The 20384-nt window shown below is 41.3% G+C and overlaps 1 protein-coding gene across 3 annotated transcripts in view; it reads right to left on the bottom strand.

Annotated features, from left to right (window-relative positions):
• UNC5C (unc-5 netrin receptor C) overlaps nucleotides 1-13004 on the bottom strand; it is a 379353-nt gene extending 366349 nt beyond the window's left edge. For all 3 annotated transcript variants that reach the window (XM_089526097.1, XM_089526099.1, XM_089526100.1), the window contains exon 1: nucleotides 12583-13004. In XM_089526097.1, the coding sequence (XP_089382223.1) occupies nucleotides 12583-12706 (124 nt within the window). In that variant the 5' untranslated portion in view covers nucleotides 12707-13004. The remainder of the gene's footprint in view (nucleotides 1-12582) is intronic.
• Between the last annotated feature and the right edge of the window lie 7380 nt (nucleotides 13005-20384).

Raw genomic sequence — 20384 nt, 5'->3', positions numbered from 1 at the left:
TGAAATCTCAAGCTCACAGTTTGGGTATGCTCCTAGACTCTACTCTGAGCCTGGATGCCAAGGTCTCAGCAGTGGCCAGGAGTACAAAGTAAGTCACTTTGTACACTGTAATCATTCTGGTAAGATACCCTTAGGAGGTTAATGGTCAGGTTCCATTAAATATAATGGCATAATAAATTGGTGTTCCATATATAAAATGGCAAAACCAAGGATTGCTTTTTTGAATTAATTTTTTCTTTAATATTTTCAAACTTTGGATGACTGAATCCATAGATTAAAAAAAAAATCTTGGGATAAGGAGGGCCAACTGTATATCATTTTGTTATGATACTTGCATCTATTACCCTTGTTTCCATTCTCTCCTATGCCTTTATCTATACCTTATCTTTTCACCAGTGCTGGAACTCAAAAGTATATTACATTTTTTTAAAAGAAAGAAACAAATAAAACACACACACACACACATATCATACAAAATGTTATGATTAAAATAGTATTAAACCATCTAGAGTATTAAAATCATTTTAAAAATCAGCTGACATCCTTTCAGTATTTTGGAAGTTTTAAACTAGATTTGTACATTTTGGAATTCATGTTTACTATTAGAAAGACTCAAAGACTTAAAGGGAACCCCCCACAATCTAACTTAGAATTCACACAGCCCCACCAACATAGGGATTCCTAGGCAATGGGGAGCAGGACAGTATATGAACAAGAGTCTAGCCCTCTGTGAGCAGCAAGCTGCTGGTGGGACTACTTGGTTTCTAGAGGGTTCTTTTGGTTAGAAGGAAGGCCTTACTGGGAGATGTAACTATGGTGCCAGAACTCTATCTCCAGAAAAGCCATTTGCTTACAAAATTGTTTTCTGGTAGTTATCCTTGGGTGAGCACATACATGTTTTATAGCAAAAAGTTATAAACCAAACATTTAAAAGTCAGAGATTTTTTAAAATTAAAAATATGTTACTTACATAACTCTTATGAACATCAAGAATTAAAATCTACATTGAAAGAAAGCCTCTGTAGTAGCAGTAGTAGTAATAATAATAATAATAATAATAATAATAATAGGATTTATTTATATACCACCCAATCACTGGGAATCTGAGCGGTGTAGAACTGGAAGCCATAAGAAAATAGGTTTGTATGAATTTGAAACTTCAGTGCATATATTTGACTCCATTTTAAAAATTCATTTCCACCTACACTTTCAAGAAATTATTGGCAAAATGTTGCAAGTTTAAGCTGTACTTGAAAAAAACCTTGGATCCCAGAGGCTTAATTGCATTTTCTTAACATTGTCTGTTATACAACATTATGCTAGAATGATCTCAAGAGAAGTCCGAACTTGAGACTGGGACCTCAATGGAGCACTGCAATGAAATCACTTACTGCTTTAGTGTTCATTTTGTGTCCTTGAAAGCAGTTACTCTTCAGCTATGATACTGTACCAGACTACAAGATCATACTGAGCACACTAGGAAAGGGGCCTGCCTTCCCTCTTTTATTCCTTTTGCCTGATTGCCAACTTGGCCTTTAAAAGCTCACACTTTCATCACAGAAGGCAGAAGTGAAAGGCAAGAACCATCTAAGGAAAGCAGCAGGCAATGCAACTATTATTTTTTCAGTTCCAACGTCAAGACTGCTGCCTGCAAAAGTTGAACATCTCCACTGGGTGGCTAGGAACTACATACTTTACAAAGTAAAGCATTTCTTTCTCTTGATGAAAGTGAATGAAGGCATAAACTAAACATTACCTACCAATCTGAAGTTTTCAGAAGTACACTAACTACTGCACAAGATCAAGGTTTACTTTGGATACTGGAAAGTAACGTCATACTGATGTCAAAGAAGTTCAAATGATAGTTCACATTATTTAAAAGGAATATATTAGTCTAATAATTAACTAATTTCTTTCTTCTGAGTAGGCATTTTATCCACCTTGCTTGCAAAATTTAATGATTGTGGTGCAAAAATATAGCTACAGCTCTGGGGAATTCCAGTTAACCTTAGGCTTCAACAGATGATATTTGTGACTTCTTGAATTTGGAATGAATTAACAGAGCTGAGATGAGGATAAAAATAAAAAGTACAGATGAAGGATGTGAATAAACTCTCAGTCATAATTTCAAAGTTTTCGCTTCAGATCCCTATCCTTTGTTCATAGCAAGCAGAAAGCCATTTTTTCAATATGTAAATTAATTTTCCCCATGTATATATTTTTGGAAGAGTTTTTCATAATTTTCCTCATTTTGTATACAACTTTTCACATTTGTGTTTATTTTCCAATTGGGCACAAATATCTATCTGTTCACACTTTAAAGATACATACATAGTTTGGTCATTTTTTCTGTCTACAAGAAGCAGCAAGAAACCTCATAAACTGGGTGAATTTGCAAGATAATGGATTTGTCCTGCAATAAGTCTTGGTAGCTTGGAGGTCCTGTGTTAAAGTCATTATCATTCTTCACAGATGCTATGAATAAAAATGGGCAACAATGTTACTTTTTCACAGTAATAGAATAATATCCTCCAGGATTACTTTTTTGTTTGTTTGTTCATCAAATAATACTATTGTTAAATTAACACTGTTTTTGTGGGCCTTCAAGCAATTTCCAACTTATGGCAAGCTTAAAGCAAACCGATCACAGGGTATTGTTTTTGTTTTGTTTTTTGTAAGATTTGTTCAGAAGGAGGTTTGCCTTTGTCTACCTCTGAGGTTGAGAGAGTGTGACTTGCCCTAGGTCACCCAGTGGGTTTCCATTGCTGAGGGGGGGTTTGAACTCTGGTTTCCAGACTTTTAGTCCAACATCCAAATCATTCCGTTATGATGGCTCTCTGGTTAATATTTAATCATGTGAACCGGCCAGGGGTTCTGATCCTTTTTTATCATTACGTTACTAATTATGTTATTATTTCTCACTTTTAATTACTTAATGTGGGCAGGCTATGTATATTCTGCTACATGAACATAAGAATCTGCCTCTTTCTTCTCCAACAACCACAAGGTCCAGGGAGACACCTATGCACAACTTCCTTTATTGCTCAGAACATCCCATTCACAGTGTGAAGAGATGCTCTGGAAAATTTCTGAATTATGCAGCAGTTAGAGAAGGATGAGACAGGGTTTGGAAGCCCTGGGCTGCATTTGCATTGCAGAAATCATCCAATTTGACACCACCTTAATTGCCATGCATCAGTGCAATAGAATCCTGGGAATCATAGATGGTTGTGACACCAGAGCTCTCTGACAGAAAAGGCTAAATGTCTCACAAAGCTACAGAATTTCCTAGCATTGAGCCATGGCATTTAAAGTGGTATCAGAATGGATTATTTCTGCAGTGTGGATGCAACCCTAGCTTCACTCTAAAAATAGAACATCCTGTTGACCTCAAATAAGTGGCAATATATCACCATAAGTGATAAGTACAATGTAACAAATAACATAACACCACAGTGTACTACTGGTCTTTGGAAAAGTAGATAAAACTGAATAGACCCTACCTAGGTGGACAATGTGTAATCAACAAATTTACTTTCAAAAGGTAACCCTGACCAGATTAGTGTCAAAAACATTTTACAACAGAGTTCAGTGGTTGATTTCTATCCCACCCTGTCCTGAATACTCGAAATGACTCAAAATGAGCTACATATCTTGAGCTACATGTCTCAGACTTAGAATGAGCTACATAGTTTAAGCTACTATTAATAGTATTTCTACATACAGAAAGTTATGGTTATGTTTTATGCCAGCATCTGCACTTGATTAATGTCCAAACATGGCCCATTAACTTGAACGTTCCTGACATTTTCATACATAAGATACAGATCTTGGTTCCTTTTGCAGTTCAGCCACCATGAAACTGTTTTGTTTTAGAATATAGAATACTTTTATTTTCAGTTAGATTTCCTTCCTAAAATGTAAGGAAACATTTCAGCAGAATAAAACCTGTCTTCAGTGCAGCAATTCAAACTCTAAAGAATCACAATATCAGATGCAGATTGCTAAGTATCGTCTAATGAAGCATGTACAAGGGGAGAGGAAGAAAGAGAATGTGAATTCTTGTAGGCTAATCGACCCAGTTCACAAGCAATGGGAAACCATGATTATTTGCTAAGTAAATGAGTTGTGGTAAGTCTCAGGCTCATGCATTGTCCTCTCCTTTCTCTCTTCTTTGTGCAAATAGTAAGTAGTCGTTTAAACTATGATTTTATAAGGAGACTAGATCTCAACCCAAATCAGTTCTTTCTCACTAAACAACAATGAAATAAGTCTAAGTATAGACACAACAGAAAATGGTTTTAAATGTGGTGCATATACTTCCATTTTCCTCCTCTAATGTACAAAAAGTAAGAGAAAATGGGAGTGGGATCCCAAGGTTTTCAACAATGTGTATATATAAACAGGAAACTGTGGTTTGTCAATATAACTTATGTGGAACATATATGCCTCTGTGTTATAAGAATATGAATATTATCAACTCAGAATGAAATGAAAAACAAATGTACAGCTTTTACTTTTTTGTAATGGTTTAATTCTGGTAGTATTAGTATAACTGGATATGTGGTACGCTCCTTATGAAGACGCATACACACACACACAGGGATTTTAATCTATATGCTGCCTGTCACAGTGTCTTGCTTCAGTTTGCCCTTTACTTTGCAAGGAACAGCTTTGATGATACTGTGTGGATGCCAGTGTAGTAAGATCAAAGTAAGAGTGGCAGACTGCTCATGAATCCATCAAGTACCTATGAATCCATTGAAAAAAGAATGCTGCCAACTTGTTTATAGACAAAGTCTACTCAGTAATTCTTTTACAGCTATACAAATAGTTATATCCGACATATTAAACAGTACTGGCTCACTGATGCATCAAGATAATTAAGTCCTTCTTTTCCTGCAACCTCCTGCTCTCTCCTTTCTTTTTCGTTTTGACAACAGGATTCATTTAGATGCTTAATTAAAAAGCATATCCCCAGAAGGTAGCATGTTCACATATTATATTTCACTTTTTCCACACCAAGCATTTTCAAACTGCTGCTGTTGCTAATACAGTGCATCAGGGTAAATATCTGCGCATATGGCTCCTTTTATTCTACTCTCAGAATTATCACTTTAATTTAATTATAGGCTCTTGTGGTGTTCTCTCTCTCTTTTAGCTTAACAATACAGTCTGGCTGCACTTACACACATGGAACAAATGAAACAATATCTGTGTAATATGCATAACCTTTAGCCTCCACGTTCAAACCCAACTCTTTCACCATCATCCTCAGTGTATAAATCTGTCAGTATTGTGTGTATCACCAGAGAACTAAATGCTTAACTTTAAGGAGACTTGCTGAGGTATCAAAAATCAGAATAAAGTTTTGGAATGCATAATGAAAAGGGTAACACATAAATGCTCAATAATTAGGTCCTAGCAAACTAGTTAATGATACTGTAAAGTACAGGGGTTAGTCAATAGTGGTGTACTAAGGTCTCTTTGGGCTGGGGTTGGTCTAGAACTGCCAGATCGGTATCTGGACTGACCAATTCCAGCCTGGGGCTATGGGCCTTATCGCCCATGCAGGATGACACCAGACCAAGGGGAACAAGGTCCTTTTGGCCCATGTGTTCAGCCCCTAAGTTAATTATGCTTTAGTTCCATTGAAATCAATTGAATAAGTCATCATGTCCAATATTAAGTTCTGTTTATTTCAATGCATTTACGGTGAGACAAACATCATCAGGATCCACCCCAAATTATTAATATCATTAAAAAAAAACCTTTGACTGTTACAGTGCAAGAACTTCTTCTGTTTTTTTTCAACCCTTTATTTTTAGCACAACCAGATACTGTAATGAAACCTTGAACATCCACAGACATGGACCTACAGTGATAAAGTGGCTGTAGAGACCTGTGCCTGAAAACAACCTCAATACAAAATGTAAAGCACTGTTGCTGAGAGAGATCCTGCCTTACTGAATATGATCACCACCACCTTCATCTAGGTTTTAATTCAACCTCTTGTGGAGTGACATTGGTAATGATAAGAGATTGAGTCTTCATATTAGTGGCTCCTGTTTCCAAAAAATCCCAGGAAGTATCACCATTGTCCATCCCTCCTCACTATCAGAAGCCAGCATAAGACCAACAACTTAAACAGGGATAGTGCTACCACATATACAGTTCGAGGTGTGTTTAATGTTTTCACTGTAGCCATTCACCTTGCAAAAACACAGAAGTGCAAAAGCAATTTCTCTGTTCTGCTAGACTACTGGTTGCACTCAGAGCGTTCAAAGCTGTTACAGCTGAGTAGACATTTCTCATGAGCCCATACTGTCTGAGGCAGTGGCAAGTAAATGAAATCCTGCATACATTTAAAGTGTTTAATTCCTGTTTCTCTGCAGAGCTGCATTCCAAAAATTTTTTATTTCAGTTCTGCAGAAGTTTAACCAATAGATGTAGAATCACAGCTGGACCTACTTTTTTAAAATATATATTTTTGTTGTTGTTGTATGTACATTTATAAATTATTTTAAATTACTAGGGGTTACACAGTTTTTATGAAGTCCAAATATTATATTACACAAAACTGCGTCTAGAACTGCCAGATTGGTATCTGGACTGATCAATCCCAGCCTGGGGCTATTGGCTTGCATCACCCATAGAAGATGACACCAGGCCGAGGGGAACAAGTTCCTTTTGGCCCATGTGTTCAGCCCCTAAGTTAATTATGCTTTAGTACCATTGAAATCAATTGAATGAGTCATCATGTCCATATTAAAAAAAATATTTGCCTTTATTCATCAGTATGACCCCTTAGCTAAAACTGATGAAAACCTATTCCTCCAAGGTCTCTCCACTGTAGCTTACATTTAACAATGACCTGCTAAGAAACTTTATAAGACATCATGACAACTGGGAGAAAATAAAATATGCACACAATTTGAGATATTCAAATAAAGATTAGTAACACAATAAAAAGTTCTAATTCTATTTCTGGTTAATTATAGATGTAGCTCTTCCTAATGCTTGATCCTGAATGGTTTCTTCTTATGCTTAGCAGCACATCTCTCTAGGGGAAAGGACTAAAAAAAAGTCCATCAATTACTCAATTAGTAAATTTATTTTCCAAGATGTAATAGAAAGAACATGAAAGAAAGTGGGCTCCAGAATTGCCCAAGGCATCCATGCCCTACTTCAAAAGATCAAGAAAAGAAACAGAGCAAAATGCTTGATAATTATGAAACTATGTTATTAGAAGCAAATAAAATTAAAACCGTTATACTCACTCTCCTCTCTGTGCATGTGCACTGGCATGCATTTTTAAGAAAGGAACCCCACTTTACTAAATGTGAAAAAAATGGAAGATGTTTTCATTTAGTGCACACATTTCATTGTGTTTGAATTCCACAAAAACAAAACTAGATTTGAAACTAAGTATTCCTCTCAAGAGACTAGCTAGTTCTCTGCTTACAAACTTACTGGAAGTGGTCCTTGCATACAGACATGCCTAGGATAGGACAAAAGATGCCAACCCATGTGTTCAAGATTTTTGGTTAGGTTGTAGAAAAGATGTTTGATTCAGAATTTGATGAAAGTGTGGAGAAGGTTTCTTCTGACAATCCAATGTCCTAATGTTCCCTAAACTAGCACCTGCCCTCAAAGATGTCAGCTTGCTGCAACAGATAAGCATAAAAGAGACTAAAAGAAAGCTGGGAAATTAGCATTTAGTCTTCATTCTCCACCCTGGTAAGAGTTGCAGTGGATGTTTTGTCTCTTTCTGCTATAGTGTTCATATCAATATATTTATTTGGCATTATACTGTATTAACTCTAATATTTCCAAAGTGTCTTACTGTTCTAGGTGCACTAAGTTTGATTCTTCTCTTATTCGTTATACAGTATAAAGAGCAGAACAACAGCATGCAGATAATGATGAACATACTATTATGATAAGGAAACACAGGAAATATCATACATAATGGAGAAAGGAATTTTAAAGATGTAAAGGTTATCACCTTAACAGCACATGGGTGTTTTCATTACAAAATGTCAACAGAAACTTCTCCATACCTTAGTAAACTAACTGCTGGGATTACCTCTGACTACAGATCATGCATGTTTACACAGAGCATCAACAATACCTATATCAGCATACCCATAAATGACATGCACAATGATAACACAAAGGGGAAAAAACATTTCTCTGGGTTACTTCCTTATGAGGTTTTAATGATACAACTGCCTTGCTTCGTTCAGAAAATTCTAAAGGGATCAAAACAATGTTATATTTCATTAACTTGTCCTATGTTTTTATACTGTTCCTTCCATCATCTGATAGATAGCACTAGGAATCTTCCAGCTGCAAGGACCTTTCAAGAAGGTGCAACCAATTAAGAAACACGCTAGGGCAAGATATACTACAAAGTAATGCAGTTTCTCAAACTTTTAGAAATGTTACCTCTCAAATTAAATCATGGTGTGCTCTTTACTCAACATATGATCGCACAGAATCTTGTGTCACACAGCACTGTTCACATAAGGACTGGCTAACTGTAGGCATGACGGGGGGGGGGGGGGGGAGTGGTGGTAATCCAATGCTAGTCTTAGAAACAAAGCAAAAAGGGTCTGTTCAGATTATTTCTCCCTGAAAATCATCAAGCCAAGGATCAAGGTAAATACTGGAACAAATACAATTCATATATTTTGTAACATGGCAGCTACCACGATTAGCAGCTATTTCTGTGGTTAGCTTTGATGTTGAGAAAAGGTTCACATCACTTCCATATACAAATCCTCTCTCCAACCCAGTCCACAGAAATAATGGGAGGCAACTGCACCAGACGCAGATTCCAGAGAGGGAGCCATTTTGCAATCTTTGGCCACTCTGATTGGACTGAGGCTAGTACAGTCCACAACAGAGTGAGATCTTTCTAGCTTTGTGTTTCACATACAAAAATATTGAAGACTAGTCTAATCCACTTAATCAATGTTATCAGGTACTCAAATAAGAGAACTTAAACTATCAACATACACTATACTAGCAACTCTTTCCTTCAGTCTTCGGGGAGTCAGCCAATACTGTACCTATAAAAATGTTTTGAAATCCATCACAGTTTTCATATGCTATTTTGTAAAGAAAGAAAGAATTATACAGGTTGGTCAAAACCTTCAAATGGCATAATGTTGGGAAAATATGTATTTCCTTTTTTTTATGTACCATATACAGTTCATCCTATGGCTGGGTCCAATACACTGGGGAGGGGAAGATGCTGTGGATGTTGTGAAGTTGGAAAAGGAAAGGTGTACACACCAAGGATTCTCATGAAGATCCCAGTTTTCTTGGGTGTTCTGTGGAACAGCAATCAACTGGGACAAGGGGCACTTTGGATGGATGTGTATGTGGAATATTCCCAACAACATTGCTGGAGGTGGCACTCTACTGGAGCTGGAACTCCAGACACTATTGCTCAGGAATAAATATGTTACTGCTGATCTCCCCCACCTCCTCCAATTCCCATCCCTGATGGTAACAATGGAAACAGGTTTCTCAGTTTGTTCAGTGCAGCTGCTCTCCTTTGCAATATACAGTATAACAGTCGTATAGCAATCAGGACGCAAATAGTACTCCTTTCCACTGCTTATTATTGAGCCAAATGGTGTCTGGCAAAGGGAAGTTCAAGGAAGCCATTACTGATGGAGTCCTGAAAAACACATGCCTGGCAGTGTAGTAACCAAAGCACATATAATATTCAGATTTGACATTCTATGTAAGAGCAGTAAGAACGTAGCAAAATATCTACTAAGGAGCACAGAAACAGAGGTGGACACAGAGCTAGCTCCAAGGGAGATATTTTAATCTTATCTTCAAGCTGTAACAATAACAGTACCTTGGTGCTATTCTGTACATATGTGCAAATACTTTGAGGCAGATTATATTTTTGATAGGTATCAAAAATAGTGTAGCAGGAGAAAAGCTGCTCAGGAAAGCTCTGTTTCAGCTGAGCCAAGCAAAAATGAAGAAGCATCAGCTCTAGGCACTTAGATTGTCAAGAGATGGATGATATAAAAAAGAGCACTAGTAATCCAAATATTTGTCCCATTCACAATGTCTCTACATACTCTCCCTACATTTCCAATACTAATCATATCATCTTCCCATGTGATTGACTTTATTGAACCTGCTCTGCTCTCCAATTCACATTTTCATTTATTTTTGATGCTATGAGAAAAATACAGGGAGTTCAACAAACTGACAGGTATTTGACATGAGCTGGAAGAATCTTACAAACTTCCATAATGAATTCATTCAGTGGATATTCAGATAATCTTTTTCCATCAATTCTGGCCAACCGTGTATCGAGCAAACCATTTTTTAGAAGTTAAACCTAAAATGCCAACCCTCTGCTGGTGTCTAGTGGTATTAATTCTTCACACTGAAACAAGCTTGAACAGAAGTTTTAGTGTTAATGTCTTTACTCGGTTTCAAGTGTTATGGTCTGAAGGAACTGAGCCACCAATATAACAGAACAGTTTACAAGTCAATCTTATGCATAGCTACTCAAAAGCAAGCCCCATTAATGTCAGTGGTGTGACTACCAAGAAACTAATATGAAATACTGTAATCTTAGGCAAGGCTGTATACTTTGCAAGTCATTTTTCATGAGGATACCAGCACAGGAACGCAAGAGGGTACTGCATCACATGCTATTTCTACTTATGCTCTGGATATAGGTTAACTGACTTCAAATGAGATCCACAGAATGGTCTAGGTTCCTTTGCCCCCAAAGACTTCAGAGAGGATTAACACTTTTAAGTTAAGTGTTTGTTTTTTAAACAGCATATTTCACCTAATGGATATCTGGGAAGGGACAAAAACCCTGCAAATAGGGAATGTATACTAAGGAGTGGCTTGCTAATGGAATCTTCTCTAAAACATTCTGAATGAAAAACTGAAAGTATGCCACTGATTTCTATGGGGCACAATCCACTGTGAAGTTCTTGATATATATTTTTTTAAAACCTGGGTAAAATGAGCAGGTTTGTGGGATGAGGAGAACTAATGTGATGTTACCCAGCCCCTATTTCCATGGTGCTTGCATGGCGCAACTTTGCCACTTGGTTGTGCCCCATGGGTCACATCTGTTTCTCTTTTTCTGCCATGCCTCATGCTGCCAAGCCCTGTCATGTGAAGCAGCTGCCTCACTTGGGCTCATCTTTAGAGTTGCCTCTACCATGCCAACAGCACTCTATCTGAAACCTTTCTCCTGGAAGTCAAAATCAGGAGCGATTGCTCCATGAAAGCTGTTCCAGCCCAAAGGGCCCACTGCACATACCCTTGTGGCATCTTAAAATTAAAGCTGCTTGCCCTGATCAATGTGAGGAGCCATCATTTAGTTTGGGAAGTGGAGGTATTGGGGAACTCGAGGAGCAAAAGCGACTTAGACCTCAAGCGAAGGGAAGGTCCCAAATTTGGGAAGGGGCAAAAAATCCTGCAAACATGAAACTGTGACACTGATTTCTATGGGACGCAGCCTATAGAGGGATACAATCCATCCAGTTTTAGGGGAGAAGGCTTGAGTTTAAAAGATCCCTGAAGAAACCAATGGTTTCTAAAAGCCTGGTGCCCATCATATAGGAGAAAACAAGTACCTACAGCAAAGTCTGTGGGAAGGATGGTCGAGGGAAAGAAGCTAGTCAGCAAAAGACCATGTTGGTCTGGAAAAGGAGGGGGATAGGGAGCCCCATGATGGGCAACTCGCTCGACCCCTGGGATCCTAACTGCTGGACCTTGCTCTCCAGTGCTGCCCATCCACAGCTGACTTCCCATTTCGTTCCTGGATCCTGCTTTCCTCTCTACAGCTCTCACGGCAAACGGGTTTGGGAACCTCAGCCATAGAGATCGGGGCTGGCCAGACGGATTTCTGGCGAAAGAGAGAGGCCAGGGCAGGCACAGCTGGGCCGCCTCAGTCTCCCTGGAAGAGCAAGGCACCTTCTTCTCTCTCTCTCGGCTGCGCGCTTGGCAAGTTTCTCCCGGGGGCTGAAGCCGAGAGGAATGAATGAAGACGGGGGAGAACACCCAAAGCATTTTCCTGTCTTTCCCAAACATCCAAAGCATTTCCCTTCCCCAATAGTTAGGTTTGTTTCAGGGGGCTCAGGGTCTTCTAGGCGCCTTCTTGGCTGGACTGAACCCCTCTCTGAACTCCACAGTGCAGGGATGGTCCGGCTTGGCTCCACTTTGCCTGCCGCGGCTCCAGGCTCTGGAATCCTGGGAATGGTAGTTGGTTGTGGCTCCAGAGCGCAGCCTCCCATGCCCAGAATTCCAGAGGCAAAGTGGAGCCAAGCCGGATCAGTCCTGCAGGAGGGATGCTACAGAAGTGGCCCCACATGCAAGGCCCTTTCTCCGTATCCTTCCGTGAAGCTGTGGAGGCGAGAGAGGAGTATTATTCCCTTCGCCTGGCTTCGAAGGGAAGATGGAGAAGAGCCCAAACCCAGGAGGCCACTCCTGAGCCGCCTCAGCAGAACGGAGCCCCCAAACTCCGAGGGAGGGCGCCAGCCAGGCAGTCAGGCGGGCGAGCCCTGGCTTGCTTACCTTGGGCGGCGGAGCCGGGGCTGCTGGCGCCGAGGATGGCCAAGGCGGGCAGCACCAGCATCTGCAGTAAGTATCCCAGTCCCAGGCCGTAGCGGGCGGCGGAGGCCTCCAGCCCTTTCCTCATGGCGCCGGGAGCCTTCGGAGGGGAACCAGCAACCCTCCCCAATAGCTCTCTATCTAGAGAGTCCTCCTCCCCAGGAGCCCAAAGTCCAGCTCTTTCCAGGGAAAGGGCTCCTGAATTGTTTCTCTTTCCTTTCTTTGGCTGTATTTCTATCCCGCCTTCCTGCCCAGAGTGGGGCTCCAGGCGGCTCAGGGTGCTCAAGTGTTGGAGGAAGGTCTCTCCTGAGGCGAGGCGGACCCTGGTCCCGGGCTTGACTTTCCTGGAGGCGGAAGAGAGGAAGAGGAGGCCCTTTTGGTCCAGTCTTGGGGTGTGGAAGGGAGGGAGCTTGGTCTGCTCTGGGGCCGGCTACCCCCCTCCGACGGGGCCGCCTTCCTCCTCCTCCTCCTCCTTGGGCCCCGGGGCCACTGGGCAGGGGCTCCTGCTCTTCTTCTTCTTGGGGCAAAAGGCGCGCCCTGGGGCCCCGGGAGCGGAGGCAGACGGGCTCCAGGAGGCGAGGCCAGCAGGAATGGTCATCTCATAGCCTGGCCCAGAAGGAGGCTGAGGGAGAGGCAGATGGAGCAGGGAGAGGAAGAGAGGGCAAGAGCAGCAGGAGTGGCAGAGGCACCGGCTCCAGCAGCAGCCAGAGCATCCTTCCCAACTCCAGGGACCCGGCAAGAAGGAGGAGGAGGCGCCCGCCCCTCCGCGCAGCCCCAGCAGCCTTTGCCTTCGCCTCGGAGCCCCAAGCGCCAGGAGCCCAGCGAGAGAGAGAGAGAGAGAGCCACCAGACGGCTGGCCGCCTTTGCCTCCGCGAAGCCTGTCCCCAGCGAAGTCCGGGCTAAAGGCACAGCGCTGCAGCCAATGGAGCTCGCCTGCTCCAGGAACACCTGCAAAACCGGGGATGGAATCAGGGATCCAGGGAGGGGAAGGGCGCTTCTTCCAGGGAGAGAGGGAGGGAGGGAGGGAAGGAAGGAGGGACCGCGGTCCTTCAGCGGCCGAATGTGGAGGACAAGGGCGGGGCCGCGGAGGCTCTTCTTCCCTCCATCGCTGTCTTCCCCCGGAGGGTAGGGGTCCCTTAGTCTGGAAAGAGCTGTCTCTTGAGGAGCTTGTCTAGTTCTTCCACAACTGACTTCCCCTGGAGGGCAGGAGTCAAAGATATAGCCCTCTTAGTCTGTGAAATCAGTCTGGAAAGGGTTGTCTATCATTACTCTTGAGATCTGGTCTCGTTCTTTCATAGGTGCCTTCCCCTCGAGTGTAGGATTCAAAGATATAGTCTGTAAATTCCGTCTGGAAAGAGTTGTCTCTTGAGGAACTTGTCTAGTTCTTCCACAGCTGCCTTCCCCCGGAGGGTAGGAGTCAAAGATATAGCCCTGTTAGTCTCTAAATTCAGTATGGAAAGAATTGCCACTTGAGGATTTTGTCTAGTTCTTCCACAGCTGCCTTCCTTAAAATCAAAGATATAGCCATGTTAGTCTATAAAATCAGTATGGAAAGAGTACATAGAGAGATCTTGAGCTTAGGTCTACTTCCTCAGATGCATTTGGTGGAGTGGAAAGCCAAGGACAGACTTACAGATGCCATTAGTGTGTGAGAACGTCAATTCAAATTCAAAATCCTTTGTGTTTGGGAATGGTGGCAAGTCCAGTTTTAATATGGTTTGGTGGCCTCCTCCATCTGGATTTGAGGAAGTAGACTGAAGTCTAGGAAAGCTCATGCTGCCAACTTCTTTCTTTCAGTTAGTCTCAAAGGTGCTACAAGATCTGCAGACTAACATGGCCACATCACTGAATTCTACCAGTATGGAAAGAGTTGTCTGTCTTTCCTCTAGTTTCTTCACAGCTACCACCCCTTAAAGGTTAAAATCCAAAGGCATGGCCATGTTAATCAGTGAAATCAGTATGGAAGTAGTTGTCTGTCTTTACTCTTGAGGATCTTGTCTAATTCTTCCGCAGCTGCCTTCTCCTTAAAGGTAGAATTCAAAGATAAAGCTGTATTAGTCTGTAAGATCAGTATGGAAAGAGATCTTGTAGCATCTTTGAGACTAAGTGAAAGAGAGAAGTTGGTTGCATGAGCTTTTGTCAGCTTGAGCTAAATGCATCTGAGGAAGTAGGCTCAAGTCTATGAAAGAAAGCTCATGCAACCAACTTCTTCCTTTCAGTTAGTCTCAAAGGTGTTACACACGTAGTTCCCAAACTTTGGTCTTCCAAGTGTTTTGGACTTAAACTTCCAGACTTCCTGACTGTTGACCAAGGCGACTGGGGATTCTGGGAAGTTGGTCACATGAACTTTTGTAGACTTGAGCCTGCTTCCTCAGAGGCATTTGTCTCAAGCCTATGAAAGCTCATGCAACCACTTCTTTCTTTCAGTCTGAAAGGTACTACAAGATCTCTTTCCATACTGATTTTACAGACCAACATGGCTATATCTTTGAATTCTACCCTTAAAGGGAGGCAGCTATGAAAGAACTAGACAAGATTTCAATGTAATGGTTACAGCATTATAATACTATGGCTCTGGCATCCAGGGTTCGAATTCCTGCTCAGCCATGGAAACCCAGTGGGTGACCTTACACAAGTCACATTCTCTCAGTCTCAGAGGAAGAACTCTATTATTTTGTTGCTCTTAACTGGAGATCCTGTGCTGTGGAGGAGGGTTTGATCTGAGGGCCCATGAGAAAATTTCCAAGTGGTCCTATGAAGGCAAAGGCAACCCTCCTCTGAACAAAATATTGCCAAGAAAATTGCATGATAAGTTTGCATGGTAGGTTGTCACAAGCCAGAAACAACTTGAAGGGACAACAACAACAAACAATCACAACCCAGTGTTAAGAAGTGCACACGTATATCCTGACAGTTGCCATGGAATATTTGACTGCTTAGCTACCCACCTATGCAAACCTGAGGTCTTTTCAGTACAAAGGATTGTCTGTCACAGAGTCAAGTGCTGCTATGAAGAAAACCTCCTTCCTGTTAGCTTGAATCAGAGTTTGCATATTTATTTGATATATATCCCACCTTTCTGTTTACTTCCCCGCTCCACAAAAACAATACATCTATTACAGAGAGACATAATATATATTTCATCCCTAACTCTATCTGCTCCCACCTCACCTACCACATCTCTTACGCTGCTGGCTATTTTTCTTGAGTGGCACCACAAGAAAACAATTGAGCAATTCCCATGTTAAGCACTAGGCAGTATGGCTGCTTGTTCTTGTTTCCTTTCTTTGGGGACCTACTTACACTGATTTACCAACCACTGTGTTTGGGACAAAAATGCCCATAGGAGCATTTTTATAATAACTCACCATTATTATTCTTATGTTCATGTTTATTTATATCCCGCCTTCCTACCTCCCAGTACAGGAACTCACGGCAGCTAACAAATCTAAAACAGTCCAAGTTAAAAAACTATAAAACATGCAAAATACAAATTTTAAAAAAACAATTAAACAATTAAAACAATTAAAAACATTACATTATTAAAATTTTCTAAAACTAAAAACAAAAAAACCCCAAAAAACAGCATCCATGTCGTGTGAAACCCTGGTGGCTTAAAAACGTTTTTACTGGAAGGACAGCAGGGATGAAGCCATCTAGGCCTCCTTAGGGAAGGAGTTCCTTAGCTTGGGAGCAGCCACTCAAAAGGCCTTTTCTCTTGTTCCCACTAAATGCACCTGAGAGGGTAGTGAGACAGAGAGAAGGGTCTCTCCTGATGACCTCAATATTCTGGGGGCTCATACAACGGAGATGAGGTTCTTCAAATACCTTAGACCCAAGCTGTACACATTCATCCCTGGAAAATGGCACTATGAAGATTTGCAAACGCTCCAGACCAAGAACAATGCAAAAACCCATTGCAGAGTCAAACCCTTAGGTTGAGCAGATCTTCGAGGCAAGCAACAATGTAGTGACAGCTTAGTCTTCTCCTAGACTCCGCTTTAGCTACCAGATTAATTAACTCAAGCACTGGCATGCCTGGGAGATTTTAAAAAAATGAAAAATGGAGTCCAGACCTTGACTCAGAGAATAGCTTTTAGTTGCAAGGTGGGGTAAGCAACATGGACCATGTTAAGTGTGTGTGTCAGTTGTAAATGACAGTGCCTGCCTAAAGGTGCCAGATCCTGTCTGATCTTGGAAGTGAAGGAGGGTCAGCCCCTGTTAATATTTGGATGGGAGACCACCAATGAATACCAGGTATGCTATGGTTTTTTTCAGAGAAAGTAATTGGTAAAAGCACCTTTGAGTATTTCGTGCCTTAAAAGAACCCTATGAAATTCATAGGGTTGCCATAAAACAATGGGCAACTTGAAGGCACATACACGTAGACAAGTATGTGCTGGACAGGTTTCATATCTTTTTTTTTCTCAGTAATCCTATTTGGCATACTAATAGACTTGGTTTACTGAATTAGGGAGACCAAAGCACTGTTTCCTTGATTAATTCTGTATATACTGTTGTTTGGCTAACAGACTGTCTGCAGAACTGCTTTCTGGTCAGCTAATCTGTTAAAAGGTTAGAAAAGAAGAAGAAGAAGCAATACAATTATGCTTAGTGGGACTTTTGTTTACTGAACTGGTAAAGTCATGGGAAGTTCAGAGGCATGAGGGCAATTGCCAAATGCTTACTATATGGAGTGTCCAATTATGCTGTTATGGAACCTCTGCCACCACATCAGCTGCTGCCGCAAGCTGCACCATCAAAACTGCACTCATCAAGGCAAGCAATACAGCTTCAGAAAGTTCCTATCTTCTTTTCTGTTGCTGGAATGAAATCTCTATGAACTTACAGGGCTTGGTCATTGGGAGGATATTTCCACACCATGGCATGGTCACAGTTACAACCAACTCTTGTTAGTAGAAGACCTTGTCAGTAGCAGATTTAAGAGGGGTATGTGTGACTACTGGTACAGCAGCCAATGTGGGTCTCCTAGCCCAATAAAGTGTCCCACCTCTGCTGTAAATGTTACGAATGGTTTCAGTAAACTGGACTAAACATATCTTCACTTGATTTGGGAGCAGCACGCACGCACACACACACACACACACACACACACACACGAGAGCCAGCATGGCATAGTGGTTTTATTGTTGGACTAGGACTCTGGTGATTCCTTGCTAGGCTCCAGAAAACCCTATGACCATACGTTGGAATGACTTGAAGGTACACAACAACATTTATTTATTTATTTGCAAAATCCTGGTCTAGCTCAAGAAAATAAGGACTGCTATGTTGGGTTGGATACTATGGTTTTATCCAAAGTGGGGTCTTTAAAATTAGATTTACTGTATATAGGATAAAGAACTCATACCTTTTCTGAGATGCTCTTCCTTTGGAGTCTACCAAAGCCCCAATTGGTAGGATGATAAGATCCCCATTAAGTAGACTTGAAATGAGCAGGCAACAGCATTCATACAATTTTTTTTAGATAGTTTAAGAACTTAGACTACAAGTCGTATATGAGTTAGCTGGCCCCTATTTGCCAGTACACCAACCAATTTGTTCTTCCTCAATAGAAGGGTTAGCTGGTTTTTCATTTCCCCCAAGCATCACTATTCAAAGATAAGTGAATAATAACAGACTGATGTGTAAAGAAGCCAGCGTGTGGAGAATGTGCTTCTGCTGGGAGTAAGAAGAAACGCAAGCCAATCCTATGCATTTTTAATGAGGGGGGGGGGAAGTGTGAGTGCAGTGAGAACTTACCCCCAACTAAATGTGTATTCTGCAATAAAAGTCGACCTGTCTACATTCAGTCAGGAAGGGCAGTTAAAAACAGTGGGTGTGGGTGTCAATGTAAATTCTTGAGAGAAGTGGATATTATTTTGTGATTATTACAGTAAATGCTTGCCTAAATACCTCAAAAGCATCAGATCCTGTCTGGTTTAGAAAGCTAAGCTGGGTCAGCCCTGGCTAGTACTTTGATGGGAGACCAACACTGCATACCAGGTGGTTTTGTGATGTCATCCATAAGTTGACAGGTGAGCTGAAGGCACACACACTGGAATAAAGAGGTCCCTATTCTCTACTATCAATTGTCTTCAGTCATTTGTCTTCCAGATTATTTTTTGACTTCAACTCTCATATCTCAACGGTGGTCTTAGGGTTGCCATAAGTTGGAAAGACTTGAAGGCACAAAACAACAAAGATCCAATAAGGAGGGGGGGGAGTGGTATACAAAATAAATAAATATATAATAGCTATGAAGTCGGACGGTCCCACTGAAATCTACAGGTCCTTCTGTGCAGACATGTATTGACATTACAAATATATAAAAGCAAGGCACCCAACTTCCTCTAGTTCTTGACATAAGAGGCTGACATAAATATCAAGTCTCAAAAGGAATGTCCTTTTCTAGAGCTCAGCCGCTTGATAGTTATATTAAATGGAAATTAAAGAGGGAGGAAACGGCATGAAAACCATTTAGTGCTGTTGTGTATATATTGATTATTTCTCACAGGACTGCTAAGGGCACCTAGTGGGGAAAAAGCCCCCTCCCCACAGTTTTGCCATCGAACTCAACCCTACAGCAAGCAATGCAGGAATGGTAATAGGGAAGCATGTCCTGGAAACTGACATCAAGATATTCAGAGAACTTGCTTCAACAATACACAATGTTTCCATGCTGTTTAAATAATGTATCATGTTGCTTCCAGTCAAGTAAAATAAAATAAAATATCACAGTAAAGTGCCTGGGAGCTGACTTTCTATTTTGTCTGGCAGAGTGGGGTTCAAAAAGTTCTTCTCCCTCCTGTTTTGTACAGTGTGTGTGTCTGTCTGTGTCTAGATACACACACACACACACACACACACACACACACACACACACACACACAGATTTATGTTTGTGTATGTATATGTGTGTGTGCATGTATGTATACATATATATGTATGCATATATATACACATATGTGTATGTATATAAACACATATACACACATTTACACACATAGCTGTATATGTGTGTGTGTGTGTGTGTGTATACATACATATATATATACACATACACCAGGGTGTAAGTGTGTGTGTATATATATATATATATGCATACACACACTATGTATATGCACACATTTATGCATATATATATATATATATATATACACAGAGAGAGAGATGTATGTGTGCATGTGTATATATATGTGTGTGTACACACACTTATGCATGCATATATATATACATACGTGTGTGTGTATATACACACACACACACATACACATACATAGGTGTGTGTGTGTGTATCTACTCCGCAATGGTTCAGCCATTTGGTTTTACCTGCTTTTTTTAATTGCCTTTCTTGCTCGAGGCTGAACCGAAGTCGTTCCATTTAATCCAGAAGGAGCCCACTGACACCTGTCTGTCTGGAACTGTGTGATCTCGACACCTGCCAGCGATTTCGCCCATGGAGCAGAGGCCGAGAGGGATCGCGGATGGCGACGTTTTGGGCTGAAAGCGAGGCCAAACGGTGGAGTAAACCCCCCAGATATATATGGATTTGAGTTGTATTGAACTGCGCCCAGGAGGTCGGAGAAGCCATTCCCTGCCGGAACGCCTCCCTTTCTCAGGCTGCATGCGCCCTGGAGAAATAACCCGGTTTGGCACTGCTTTAACTGCGTTGGCTCAAGGCTATGGGATTCTGGGAGTTGGAGTTTGTTGTGGGTCCCAGAGCAGAGCTCCGCTCTTAGGCAAGGCATCCTCAGAGGTGGTTT

Source organism: Sceloporus occidentalis, unplaced genomic scaffold (genome assembly GCF_023333645.1).
Source record: "Sceloporus occidentalis isolate IW3139 unplaced genomic scaffold, rSceOcc1.0.p SCAF_5, whole genome shotgun sequence".
Taxonomy (NCBI): domain Eukaryota; kingdom Metazoa; phylum Chordata; class Lepidosauria; order Squamata; family Phrynosomatidae; genus Sceloporus; species Sceloporus occidentalis.
This window is presented reverse-complemented; position numbering and strand designations above follow the sequence as displayed.